The sequence below is a fragment of the Rana temporaria genome, chromosome 7 (assembly GCF_905171775.1).
Source record: "Rana temporaria chromosome 7, aRanTem1.1, whole genome shotgun sequence".
In the NCBI taxonomy this organism is placed as follows: domain Eukaryota; kingdom Metazoa; phylum Chordata; class Amphibia; order Anura; family Ranidae; genus Rana; species Rana temporaria.
Genome location: NC_053495.1, coordinates 189,614,802 through 189,628,688, shown reverse-complemented (window position 1 = coordinate 189,628,688; position 13,887 = coordinate 189,614,802). Strand labels below are relative to the sequence as shown.

At 45.0% G+C, this 13,887-nt stretch overlaps 1 protein-coding gene across 6 annotated transcripts in view; it reads right to left on the bottom strand.

Annotated features, from left to right (window-relative positions):
- SLC44A5 (solute carrier family 44 member 5) overlaps positions 1-13,887 on the bottom strand; it is a 219,064-nt gene that overhangs the window by 55,153 nt on the left and 150,024 nt on the right. For all 6 annotated transcript variants that reach the window (XM_040360677.1, XM_040360678.1, XM_040360681.1 and 3 more), the window contains 4 exons: positions 7,526-7,618; positions 7,333-7,420; positions 4,479-4,741; positions 632-726 (listed from right to left, as the gene is read on the bottom strand). In XM_040360677.1, coding sequence (XP_040216611.1) covers positions 632-726; positions 4,479-4,741; positions 7,333-7,420; positions 7,526-7,618 — 539 coding nt within the window. The remainder of the gene's footprint in view (positions 1-631; positions 727-4,478; positions 4,742-7,332; positions 7,421-7,525; positions 7,619-13,887) is intronic.

The window sequence follows — 13,887 nt, the reverse complement described above, 5'->3', positions numbered from 1 at the left end:
AAACACAGTGAACTATGTTTCAGTTATTAATTAACACACTAGTGATTGGGAACGATTGCCTACTGTGTTCGTTCAGGAAAGGAAGTAAATATGACATAGTTAACATTTCCCCACTCTGCTCTCAATCCCGACACAATCCCCCTGTGAGCCCTGCAGCAGCTGCAGCCAGAGGGAAAGGAGGAGAAGCCGGAAGCACTGCAGGGGATGCCCACAGGGGGATCCTGACGAGAGGGGAAAGGGGGGGAGGAGGTGATCAGAGTGCCGGCAGATGGGGGCATATACTGGAACTGATCCTCCTGTGGTTCCCCCTGCAGCACAGCCAGTGGAAGGGAGAGAAGGAGAAGCAGTGGGAGCAACAGGAGGATCAATTCCAGTGATAAGGCAGTACAGCAGGTCCTTCAGCTTGCCAGGTGCCTGAGCCCCCCTGTTGAACTGATGGGGCTTATCCATGGCCCTGGATCTCGTAATTGAACAGAGAAGTAGGAGATTGAAGGAAAGATACTGTAAGTACCCACTCCTGGGGTGCAGACATACAAATAAATCTGTTGCTTTGGCAAATAAGATTGTAGTTTTGCTTTATGATACGGCTGTTTAGTCATATAAATGTGAACTAAAATTGATTGCGACTTACCTTTGAGTTTGTGATCTAAGTATTCTAATATAATTCGAATAAACTGTACAAGTGCCAGGATGAGGGAGCCAAGTGCTAGTGAGCCGGTGTGATACCTGAGGCAGGAAAGAATGTCAATACAATGACATAAGTAAAGATTACGGGAAACAAAAAAAAAAAATACTAAACTTATAGTAAAATAACATACTATCACTGTAGGCACCAATTGCCAGATGCCCAAATCCCAACTTTCACTCCCCTCCTATGAGGGATGCCACTCAACGGATCCCAAAAGTTCCCAGCATTGTATTTGAGGGAAGTGGAGGAAGGGTTCCAACCATTAACCACTTCATTACTGGGCACTTAAACCCCCTTCGTGCCCAGACCATTTTTCAGCTTTCAGCGCTGACGCATTTTGAATGACAATTGCGCGGTCATACAACACTGTACCCAAATTATATTTTTATAATTTTTTTCCCACAAATAGAGCTTTCTTTTGGTGGTATTTGATCATCTCTGCGATTTTTATTTTTTGCGCTATAAACAAAAAAAGACAGAAAATTTTGAAAAAAAAACCCACAATGGGCCAGATTCAGAAAGAGATACGACGGTGTATCTCTGAGTTCTGCCGGTCGTATCTATGCGACTGATTCAGAGAATCAGTTACACATAGATATTCCTAAGATCCGACAGGTGTAAGTGTCTTACCCTGTCGGATCTTAGGCTGCAATTCCAGGCCGGCCGCTAGGTGGCGCTTCCGTATTATTACGCAACAAATATGCAAATGAGGAGTTACACCGATTCAGAAATGAACGACCGCCCGGTGCTTTTTTTTACGTGGTTTGCGTTCGGCTTTTTCCGGCGTATAGTTACCCCTGGGTCTATGAGGAGCAGCCAATGTTAAGTATGGCCGTCGTTCCGCGGCGAGTTTTGAAATTTTTACGTTGTTTGCGTGCAGTATTTGTAGCTGCTGGCTTTTAAAAAAAAAATTCAAATGAACCCCCGCTTTAAGAATTACACTGTCTAGGAGTACTGTGAGCCCAGGCCATTGTGATAACGCAACCCCAGGGTCATGCAGTGGTGTATTTAGGTTTCGTGCTGCCCTAGGCCTGACTAAACTTCCTGTTTGGCTATGGGGCAGGAAGTGAAGGGAAATCGCTGCAATGGGACGGAGATGGTAAAAAATAAACTGACAGGGGGTATAACCCTCCCTTACTCTATCCAAAATGAAAAAAAAAGTGTTGCCTATAGTTCCACTTTAAGCACAAATTTCTGATAATTTTATGGAGAGGACTAAGAAGATATAACCATGCCAATGGTACAGCAGAAAATATATAGCACAGTGAGGAAGGTTTGTGGTCCAGGCTGATAGGACAGTCAAATTTAGAAGCAGCTTGTGTTACACTAACAGTGTAGCGCAAGCCGGCAGGGACTCTTTCCGTGCTGCCCCCCTGCAAAGTGCTGCCCCAGGCCTGGGCCTTGTTGGCCTAGGCCAGGATACAGCGTTGGGGTCATGTCCATAAAGGTTTGGTCTCATATTAGGTGGATTGGATGATGATGGACGTTATTCAACTCAGAAGAGGACTGGTGCTGGTGAGTCTACAAGGGACAACGCTGGAGAGGAGATGAGTATTGCAACCAGAGCTGCATTTATACTCATGGTAGGTGATTTTTTTTTTTTTATATTTCCACCTGAAAAGTGAAGTTGGTCTTTAACAATCCTTTGAAAACCAACCCTATGGCAACATGCACATTTTTGATTTATGAGGTTCATATATCACTAAGGAACATAGCTCTTCTAACTGACCATCCATGTGGCAATATACTTTTTTAGGTTTGGGGTTGGTTGCTGAAGGTCAGGGTTGGTGTTGTCTTCATGTGTTACAAGTTGAGGTTTAAGGGTCCATAAATTATAATTTTTTTGTGTTGCAATAAATGTATAACACATGCAACAAAAGTTATTTGTACTGAAAGAGAATCTGCTGAGAATGCATTAATACTGTACATGTTATAAAAATAGAAGAGAAATCACTCACACAAACACATGCGTAAATAATTTAGTATAACGAACAAAAAGGGGAAAGGGGTACCAAAATGGTAACCCAAAGGTCAGACTTTGAAGGCACAATGAACAATGGAGAATATACAAAAAATACAATATTTATTGAAAGTAGTACATGGTACATATAAAGCATTAGGAAGAAATAAAAAAAGCATATATATATATATGTATAAGATACATGATATAGAGTGAGCCCCTGTGCGTCAACGTGTTTCGCTGTTAAGCTTCATCAGGAAACATTCAGGGTTCGTTGGAGAGAGAAAGAAACAGGTCTCACTATCTAGGATAAAACATATGGATAAAAGGATAAATCATATGTGTTATAATTTTGTAACATAGTAACACACATCTTAAAAACATCATCCTGTCAAAGAGACATTTGTCTCTTTGTGCCATGCTCTTCACTCTGACAGGACAACGTTTTTAAGATGTGTGTTACACTATTACAAAATTATAACACATATATTTTATACCTAATAGTGAGACCCGTTTCCTTTTCTCTCCAACAAACCCTGAGGGCCCCGTACACACGACCGAGTTTCTTGGCAGAATTCAGCCAGAAACTCGATGGGAGCCGTATTCTGCCGAGAAAACCGGTCGTGTGTACACTTATGGCCGAGGAAACCGACGAGGAACTCGTCGAGCCAAATAGAGAACATGTTCACTATTTCCTCGTTAGTCAATGGGGAAACTTGGCTCGCCGAGATCCTCGGCGGCTTCACAAGGAACTCGACAAGCAAAACGATGTGTTTTGCTCGACGAGTTTCTCGGACGTGTGTACAGGGCCTGAGGGGTAGATCCACAGAGCGAGTACGCCGGCGTATCTACTGATACGCCGGCGTACTTTCAAATTTCCTGCGTCGTATCGTTGTTTTGAATCCTCAAACCAAGATACGACGGCTTCTGGGTTAGATCCGACAGGTGTACGGCTTCGTACGCCTTCGGATCTAAGATGCAATTCTTCGGCGTCCGCTGGGTGGCGTTCGCCTAGTTTTCCGCGTCGGGTATGCAAAGTAGCTATTTCCGACGATCCACGAACGTACGCGCGGCCGTCACATTTTTTTACGTCGTCTGTAGTCGGCTTTTTCTGGCGTATAGTTAAAACTGCTATTTCGTCGCGTATAGTTAGACTTGCCATGTTAAGTATGGCCGTCGTTCCCGCGTTGAAATTTTTTTTTTTTTTTTTTTGCGTAAGTCGTCCGTGAATCGGAATGTACGTAAGTCACGTCTAAGTTTAAAAAATTACGTCCTTGCGAAGTCATTTCACGCAATGCACGGCGGGAAATTTAGAAACGGAGCATGCGCAGTTCATTCGGCGCGGGGACGCGCTTCATTTAAATGAAACACGCCCCCTAATCGCCGATTTGAATTCCGCACCGTTACGCCGCTTGAGATACACTACGCCGCCGTAACTTACGGCGCAAAATCTTTGGGGATTCGAACCGTCATAATGTAAGTTACAGCGGCATAGCGTATCTCACATACGCTGCGCCAATGTATTTGTATGTGGATCTACCCCTGAATGTGTCCTGATGAAGCTTAACAGCGAAACACGTTGACGCACAGGGGCTCACTCTATATCATATATATATATATATATATGTGTGTGTATATATATGCATTTTTAATTCTTCTAATGTCTTATATGTACCATGTACTACTTTCAATAAATATTGAATTTTTTGTATATTCTCCATTGTTTGTTGTGCCTTTAAAGTCCGACCTTTGGGTTAGCATTTTGGTACCCCTTTCATCTTCTCTCCTTATACATGTACATGCTATAACTTATTATCCAGCTCCAGGTACCTTATTGCTCGTCCAAATGATGAGAAGAGAGGGCATGTAGGGATGTCGGCAGGTTTCTTAAATGCCCAGTAGTAAGAGGCGAATGCACCGGCCAGCGTACACTGCCCAAGGGCGATGGAGAAATTTACCAGCCACAAGAACACAAAGACATTGCACAGCTGAAAGATCAGGATGTATTTATAGTAAAAACCTTCCCCTCCGTAAAATGCAAAGGTGCACTCAGCCCCTGGACACAGCTTGGTCACGTTGGAGGTATTAAATGTCTATAGGAAAAAAAAAGATAGTAAGTAAGACTATAAAATATAATACCGCTCACTTCGTTTGAGTGTTGAGGATAGGCAACGTCTTTGGTAAGCAGAGTGGTAACTAAATACCATTTGCATGGGGGGCACAAGCTAAAAGTACTAGGATATAATATTTAGTCACTATAATTAAAATACCAGTGGAACCTTGGTTTACAAGTAACGTGGTAAACAAGCAACTTTTGTTTAAAACTCCTGACTCGGGTTGCGAGTGTTGATTTACAAAACGAGCAGAATTCAAGCTAATGGGGTGTGCTGTACCACATTTGACCAGAGGTGCGGGGGCACCGGTGATACTCGGAAATACTCTGAATCTCTTGGAAATACTCTGTTCCTGAGTGCCTTCGAACCTTTCCGAGGGTTTCCAAGATCAGCCGAGCTGTCTTTAAGAATTTCCGAGGCTCTCCGGCGCCCCCCCCCCCCCACCCACCTCCGGTCACATGCGGTATTGCATGTCATAGAAGTCAATGCGGAACTAATTATCTTTGTTTCCATTGACTTCTATGGGGAAACTCGCTTTGATATGTGAGTGCTTTGGATTACAAGCATTCTCCTGGAACGAATTATGCTCGTAATTCAAGGTTCCACTGTATAGGCAAAAAAACATATGAGAAATAAAGGTATATGAAGAAAAAAGAACAAATACACAAAAGAACAAAGAAAAAAAGGGGTGGAGAAGGATAGAAAGAAGGAAAGAAGTGGATGAGAGTACAAAATGAGGAGAAACGGATAAAAGGAATGATAGAGGAGGAAAAGGAGAATGGGATTGGAGAAAACAAGGGAGAATGGGAGGAGAGAAAAAAAGGGAGGCTAATGAGAGGAGAAAAATAGGCAGAGACAAGAAAAAGAGAATAAAGAGAGGAGAGAACGAGGTGAAGAGAGGAAACAGAAAAAAAAGAAGGAAGAAAGAGAGAAGGAAATAGAAGTAGGATGGATACATTAGAGAATACCAGGAGGATTGAAGGAGGAGTAGAGAGAAAATAAGGAGGAAGGGGGATAGGAGGAGGATAAGAGGAGGAGAAAGGTTAGAAGGATGATAGTAGAATGAAAGAACTGAATTTGGAAAGAAGAGAGAGAGTAGAAAAAAGAAAAGAAGGATAGAAATGGGAGTGAGGAGAATATAAGGTATGTAAGGGAAGATAGAACAGAAGGATGATAACATGAGGACAGATTAGAAGGTGGATAGAAAGAGATGAGAGAATGAGGAGGTAAAAAAACAAAACAAGGGTAGAAGAAGAAGTGGACACAACAGAAAGGGAATGGAAGGAGGAGAGTAAAGCCATATATTTGAATCAAAAAGGGCTGGCAACTCGGATGCTCTTGAATAAAAGTCCTTTATTGGTTACATGTGTACATGGGTACAGGCTATACACTTACACGTTTCGGCTAAGAAGCCTTCATCAAAGCTTTGATGAAGGCTTCTTAGCCAAAACGCGTAAGCGTATAGCCTGTACCTGTGTAACCAATAAAGGACTTTTATTCAAGAGCATCTGAGTTGCCAGCCCTTTTTGATTCAAGTATTGTATTTATGGGGCCTGAACGTCCTGGCTAGAGCACCGGATCACTCGTGGACTTTCATATTGGCAGTGGAGCTGAAATGTAATTTCAGCTGAAATGTGCTGAAAAACTCGGCTTATACTCGAGTATATACGGTATGTATGGCCTGCCTTAAAGCGGAGCTCCACCCTAAAGTGGAACTCTCGCTGATCGGAACCCTCCCCCCTCCAGTGTCACATTTGACACCTTTCAGGGGGAGGGGGGTGCAGGTATTTGCAGGTATTTGCACCCACTTCCGGCCACACAGTCTCAGGCAGACTGCGGGCATGACGTCACCTCCCGTCCGCCCCCCGTTGTATTCTGGGAACACTCTGCTCCCAGTACACAGAGGGAGCCAATCGGCAGGCGTAGCGCGACTCGCGCATGCGCCGTAGGGAACCGGGCAGTGAAGCCGGAGCGCTTCACTTCCTGGTTTCCTCACCGAGGATGGCGGGGGGGGGGGGGCAGCAGAGTGATGAGCGATCCCTCGTCCTCTGCTGTGGACGGCGCTGGACTCCAGGACAGGTAAGTGTCCGAATATTAAAAGTCAGCAGCTGCAGTATTTGTAGCTGCTGGCTTTTAATATTTTTTTTTTCAGCGGACATCCGCTTTAAGAACAGAACAAGGATGGAAAAAGGAGATTAGGGAACATGAGGATGATAAAAAAGAAAAAAGGAAATGAATAGAAGATGAGAAGGATGAAAAAAGGAGATTAGGATAATGAGGATGCTAGAAAAAGGAAATGTATAGAAGACAATAAGGAGAGAGGAAGGAGTAGATAGAAGGAGAGGAGAGCGAATAAGAAGCCTAAATGTGTGGAGAAGAAAGAACAGTAAAACGACAGACGCAGAAAGGAAAATTAAGATAAAAAAAATAAAATGCAATAAAAAAAAAAAGAAAAAATAGGAGGGAAATCTGCTGCCTGGGGAATTGTGCCATCCTAGACATCTGCTTAGATAATGTCACTGGGATCTAATGAGCCTCCTAAATTGCCATATCACAGTCTCCTGACTTACTTCAGGTACACACATTTCGTTTGCATACTGGCATGGGGTCCTGTTGGCCATAATTTTGTATACAGCTTCTCCAGATGTAGCCAAGAATCTGTCTCTGAATTAAGGAGTGATAATTTCCATATGTTTACACTTGGCTGCCAGTCTCTGATCTAATCTATTGAGGCGCAATGTAGCGCGCCTGTAAAAAGGATACACGGCGGTGACAGCCCAGTACGAGATACAGATGGCGATTAGGATGAAGGTGATGATTGGGTAAAACAGCGTAGACATGATGTATCCTATTGCTCTGAAAAATAAAAGGTTACAAAATTACACAGCTGACATGCTAAACACAGCCAACCACAGCCTCGGTTGGTCCTTGGCTTCATTTTCCAATTCAAAGTGTAGATTTCAGTAAAACATATCGTAAAAGTACAGAATGGTTTTCAACAAAAGAATTGTTTTTTTTTTATTTCTACTCTTCAATCAGAAGTGTGACATTGGTGTTTAAAAAAAACAACCAGTTTTTCCACCAAGGTTTTTTTTTTATATATATATATATTCCTTGACCACTTAAGACCCGGACCATTATGCAGGTAAAGGACCTTGCCCCTTTTTGCGATTCGGCACTGCGTCGCTTTAACAGACAATTGCGCGGTCGTGCGACGTGGCTCCCAAACAAAATTGGCGTCCTTTTTTTCCCCACAAATAGAGCTTTCTTTTGGTGGTATTTGGTCACCTCTGCGTTTTTTATTTTTTGCGCTATAAACAAAAATAGAGCGTCAATTTTGAAAAAAAATCTATATTTTTTACTTTTTGCTATAATAAATAGCCCTCAAAAATATATAAAAAAACTTTTTTTTTTCCTCAGTTTAGGCCGATACGTATTCTTATATCTATTTTTGGTAATAAAAATCGGAATAAGCGTTTATCGGTTGGTTTGCGCAAAATGTATAGCGTATACAAAATAGGGGATAGTTTTATTGCATTTTTATAAAATTTTTTTTTTTACTACTAATGCGACGGTCGGAAGGCTGTCAATCAAATAGGAACGCCCAGTCCCGAAGATCATACCCGGAAGCCGCGGAGAACATCTATCTCTAAAACGGTAAGTACTGCATTGATTTAAAAAAAAAACACCCGATTGTGCCTCCAGTAATTAGCCTCAATCTAATGCTAAAAAAAATTTAAGCTTTATTGTTAATTTTTTATTTAATTTTTAATTTTTAAATTTTTAAGCTTTAAGATACAAAACCTTCTGTCTTTAGAACGCTTTAATGTTTCAACTAAACATTTAACATTTTCAATTTTGTGTAATTATTTATATTTTTAAATACTGTGATTTTATATGTCAATTACAGTATTAAACATGAATACTCAGACTGCAGTGGCATCAGCATACTGAAGGTTTTTGTCAGTGAATTTTCTAGTCTACATGTAATCACTATGTCTAAGCTGTGATGACACGATCAGGAAAGATTGAAGCTTCCAGTGGCGGCGGAGTTTGAGAGTCACCAGGTGCGCAAAATGTCAGCCGCTTGTTTACAAAGAGAGGATGTTTATTAAATGTATCCTCAGCAAGGGGGGATGTGCTGGGGAGCATTAATATTGGAATTGTGGGTGGGAAGGGGTTAAAAAAAAAATTGAACTTGAAAAGCAGATAAAAAAAAATAGGCTGCATAGGACTTATGATGTTAATGCAGTAATTGTCCAGTGAAGCAATCATTACACTATTCGGATGGAATCTCGTGCTGATCATTCTTCTCTATCATTCCAACCCCTTGTATCCACTGCTTGGGTTGGGAAATTCTGCTTTCTATTACGCCAATCTTTCGGTGTATGAATCAAAGGATCCTGAAATGAGCACTTTCAAATTTTCTTTACTTTTTCTTTGGATATTGATCTGATTGACGTAAGTGAACACAACTTGTATATAACAATTATTTAAAGTATTACTGTACATACTCGAGTATAAGCCGACCTGAATATAAGCCGAGGCACCTAATTTTACCACAAAAAAATGGGAAAACTTATTGACTTGAGTATAAGCCTAGGGTGTCCATCTGCATGCTTTACTGTGTCCATGCCTCACTGTGCCCATGCCTCACTGTGCCTCACTGTGCCCATGCCTCACTGTGCATCACTGTGTCCAGGGCCGATCCGCCCTATAGGCTCACTATGCGAGCCGCTTAGGGTCCCGCAAATCTGCAAAGGGCCCCCCAAATTACTAGAGGCCCCGCCTGGTGAGAAGTCATTTTCGGCCCCTCACTTCCTTCTGCATGGGAGAAGAGGTAAGAAGTCAGCACCCCCCGCTTCTCACTTTAAAGTGGAGGTTCACCCTATAAAAAATTTCTAACACTACATCCAGCCCAGTCCTGCATATAAAATGACACTGACCTTTTTTTTTCTTTGCTGTAGATAGCGTTTAGCCGTGAAATTCACCGCGGCTTCCGGGTATGGAATCCCGCGGGAGTGGGCGTTCCTATTGTCATGCCAATTGATTGACATGCTAAACGACGGCGCACACAGCGTGTCACGACTTCCCGAAGGAAGCTCGGGTCGGCTCGGCTCTATTTATATGCAGGACGGGCTGGATGTAGTGTTAGAATTTTTTTATAGGGTGAACCTCCACTTTAATGTAAGATATCATTTCCGACAGCAGAACACCCCCTCCCCCCGCTTCTCAACTTTAATCTTTAATGTGACATGTCACTGTCGGCAGCGCCCCCGCGCTTCTCCGCACCTCAACTTTAATGCGACATGTAATTTTCGGCAGCCCCCGCTTCTCAACTTTAATGTGACATAATTTTGCTTAGGGCCCCAGGGAGGCCAGCATCGGCACTGTGCCCATGCCTCATTGTGTCCATGCCTCACTGTGCACCACTGTGCCCATGCCTCACTGTGTCCATGCCTCACTGTGTCCATGCCTCACTGTGCCTCACTGTGTCCATGCCTCACTGTGCCCATGCCTCACTGTGTCCATGCCTCACTGTGCCTCACTGTGTCCATGCCTCACTGTGCCCATCCAGGCCCGCTGATAGAAATCATGGGGCCCCGTACAGCCTACCTGGCGGGGCCCCCTTCAGCTCCACCCCTTGTCCCTCCTTCAGCCCCACCCTGGCTCCGCCCCTGGCCCCTCCCCAGATGCCATATTGTGCTGCAGACAGTGCCACACATTCCATGCCGCCTGCCAATGCTGTAATGTGCTGCTGACAGTGCCACCCATGACGCTAATGCCATAACACATGTGCTGCCTGCTGACATTGACACCCATGCCATATTGTGCTGTAGACAGTGCTCACTATGCCACCAATGGCATAATGCCATTGGCGGCATGGGTGGCACTGTCTCTGCAGGCAGCACATGCGTCATGGCATTAACGTCATGGGTGGCACTGTCTGCAGCACATTACAGCATTGGCGGCATGGGTGGCACTGTCTCTGCATGCAGCACATGCGTTATGGCCCATAACGCATGTGCTACCTGCAGACAGTGCCACCCATGCGGCCAATGCCATATTGTGCTGCAGACACTGCCACCCATGCTGCCAATAGCATAATTCTACTGGCAGCATAGGTGGCACTGTCTCTGCAGGCAGCACATGCGTTATGACATTAGCGGCATGGGTGGCACTGTCTGCAGCACATTACGGCATTGGTGGCACTGTCTCCCATGCCGCAATGTGCTGCAGACAGTGCCACCCATGACGCTAATGCCATAATGCATGTGCTACCTGCTGACAGTGCCCTATTGTGCTTCAGACACTGCCACCCATGCCGCCATTCTCTGCAGGCAGCACATGCGTTATGGCATTATCATCATGGGTGACACTGTCTGAAGCACATTACGGCATAAGCGATTTGGCGGCATGGGTGGCACTGTCTCTGCAGGCAGAACGTGTTATGGGCAGACAAAGCCACCCATGTCACAATGTATAGGTGCCGTTACCACAAACAATGCAAATAGCAGAGTAATGCAGTGTTACTAGAGGTGCCATGCTACATGCTGCAGTGTTACTAGAGGTGCCATGCTACAAAAAAAACTGTGGTAGTGGATCATGACGCCCCCCCCCCCCCCCCAAGCAAGCACACACCTGACCTGTGTAATTGTTGGCTGGGCCCAAGGAGTCACTTATTCACTTTTTCCTGGTGATCCAGCTGCTGCCTGAAGGGTCCCCCACAAACTATTTAAAGTTAGACGATCATCATGGAATGGGATATCCTCTGCCGCCGCTGCTCCCCTGCTCCTCACTGCCATTTCTTCACGCGGAGAGAGAAGAATCAGAATCACTCCGCGGCGCCAGGAGGTGACGTCACTACAGAGGACGCGCTGGCCGGGACTTGAGCCAGCATGGCATGAGGAGCGGGCGCGGATGAGGTATTCTTCCGCGCCCGAAATAAGAGAAATAGTCCCTCCCCTGCCACGGTCGCCACTTAACAGTTAACATAGCAAAAAAACAAAATGTACAGACGGGGGGGGGGCTAACGCTATGGATGGGTGTTGGGGGCCGGCTTTGGTTTTATGGGGTTGGAGGGCGGATAAACGGCTGTTTGGCTGATCGGTCATTTTTTTTTTGTTCAGGTTGCCGGGCCCCCATGCTGGCCGGGCCCGGTACAACTGGGCCAGCTGTACTGGCCTATCAGCGGCCCTGTGCCCATGCCTCACTGTGTCCATGCCTCACTGTGCCTCACTGTGCCCAATCCTCACTGTGTCCATGACTAGACTTATGTTTAACATGGTTTTATATAGAAGGGGTGCCCAGATTTGATAAATTGGCGCTCCCCGGCCGTAGGTCCCCTAGACAGCAAACTTTGCACACTTGTAGAGGAAGAGTGGGGCTATATGTGGGCTATATGTGTGTTTGGGGTCCAGGGGACCTACAGCCGGCCCAATTCCCAAAGTCCGGGAGATCAGGTGCAAAAAGGTGACTCGAGTATAAGCCGAGGGGGGCATTTTCAACACGAAAAAATGTGCTGAAAAACTCGGCTTATACTCGAGTATATATGGTAATTAAAGACAAAACTTTTTTTTTACTTTTGGACAGAGTGGATAGGGATTAGAACCCCTGTCCGTTTTTATTACTGTCTGTGTCCCCGTTAAAAATGTTGTAAACCCTCAAGGTGAAAAACCTCCTGTGATGCAACCCCCCAGGGCTCCCATTTTACTTACCTGAACCTGGTCTTTCCAGCGATGGGGATGAGCACATCAGCTCCAGCCAGTGTCACGGGTCCTGATTGGATAGATTGATAGCAGCGCAGCCATTGGCTCCCGCTTCTGTCAATCAAATCCAATGACGCGGGAGCTGGGGGTCGGGGGCCGAGTCCTGCTATCTGTGTCAATAGATGCAGCAGCAGGACACGGGAGTGCGCCCGCACGAGTGCCCCAAGGGCACTATGGGAGACACACAGGTCCTAGAAGACAGAAGGGACCAGTGAGGATGCGCAGTGCGACTCGCACGTGCGCAGTAGGGAACCAGGCTGTGAAGCCGCAAGGCTTCACTTCCTGATTCCCTTACTGAAGATGGCGGTGCCTGCACCCAGGAGCCGAGGGACAGATCGGCTTTGGGTGAGGACATCGCGGGCGCCCTGGACAGGTAAGTGTCCTTATTTAAAAAGTCATCAGCTGCAGTATTTGTTTATTTTTTTGCTGAACTCCGCTTTAAAGTGGTGGTAAAGGTTTTTTTTTTGTCTGAATTCCTCACTTCCTGTTTCTCCTCAGTAAGCTGTTCTGGCTGACTAACCCCCATGGATGACGGGGGCAAGCTTAATGAGGAGGAACAGGAAGTGAGAAATTCAGACAAAGAATAAAAACATTTAGAAGGGAAATGGAAGGAAAAGGTAAGTGAACCAACAATGCACTAGCTTAAAGGAACCTATTTAGAAAATAAAAACAAACCTTTACAACCCCTTTAAGTGCAAATTTCAGTATTTAGGCTACAAACAAATACAATATGCAATTAACGCACATGAAACCGACTCTCACAGTGACACTGTCAGCATTGTGCAGCAGCACAGATCACTGACATGTCCCCTCCGGAGTCACAGTGACGATCTCTCTCCAAAAATACTGACAGTTGGCAATACTGGGGTAGATTCACGTACCTTTTACAGCGGCGTATCTCCAGATACGCCGCCGTAATTTGAAATCGGCGGCCGCGTATCGTTACGCCAATTCTCAAAGGCAGATATGCTTAAAAAATAGACTTCCTCCACCGACGTAACTTGATTGCGGCGGCGTAGAATTGTGTGCAATATAACGTTGGCCGCTAGGGGCGCTTCCGTTGTTGTCGGTGTAGAATATGCTAATTACCTAGATACGCCGATTCACAAACGTACGTACCCCCTGCGCAATTTATTTACGTTGTTTACGTTAGGCTTTTTCGGCGTAAGGTTGTTCCTGCTATTAGGAGGCGCAGCCAATGTTAAGTATGGACGTCGTTCCCGCTTCGAAATTTGATTTTTTTACGTTGTTTGCGTAAGTCGTTCGCGAATAGGGCTGGACGGAATTTACGTTCACGTCGAAACCAATACGTCGTTGCGCCGTACTTGGGAGCAATGCACACTGGCATATGTACAC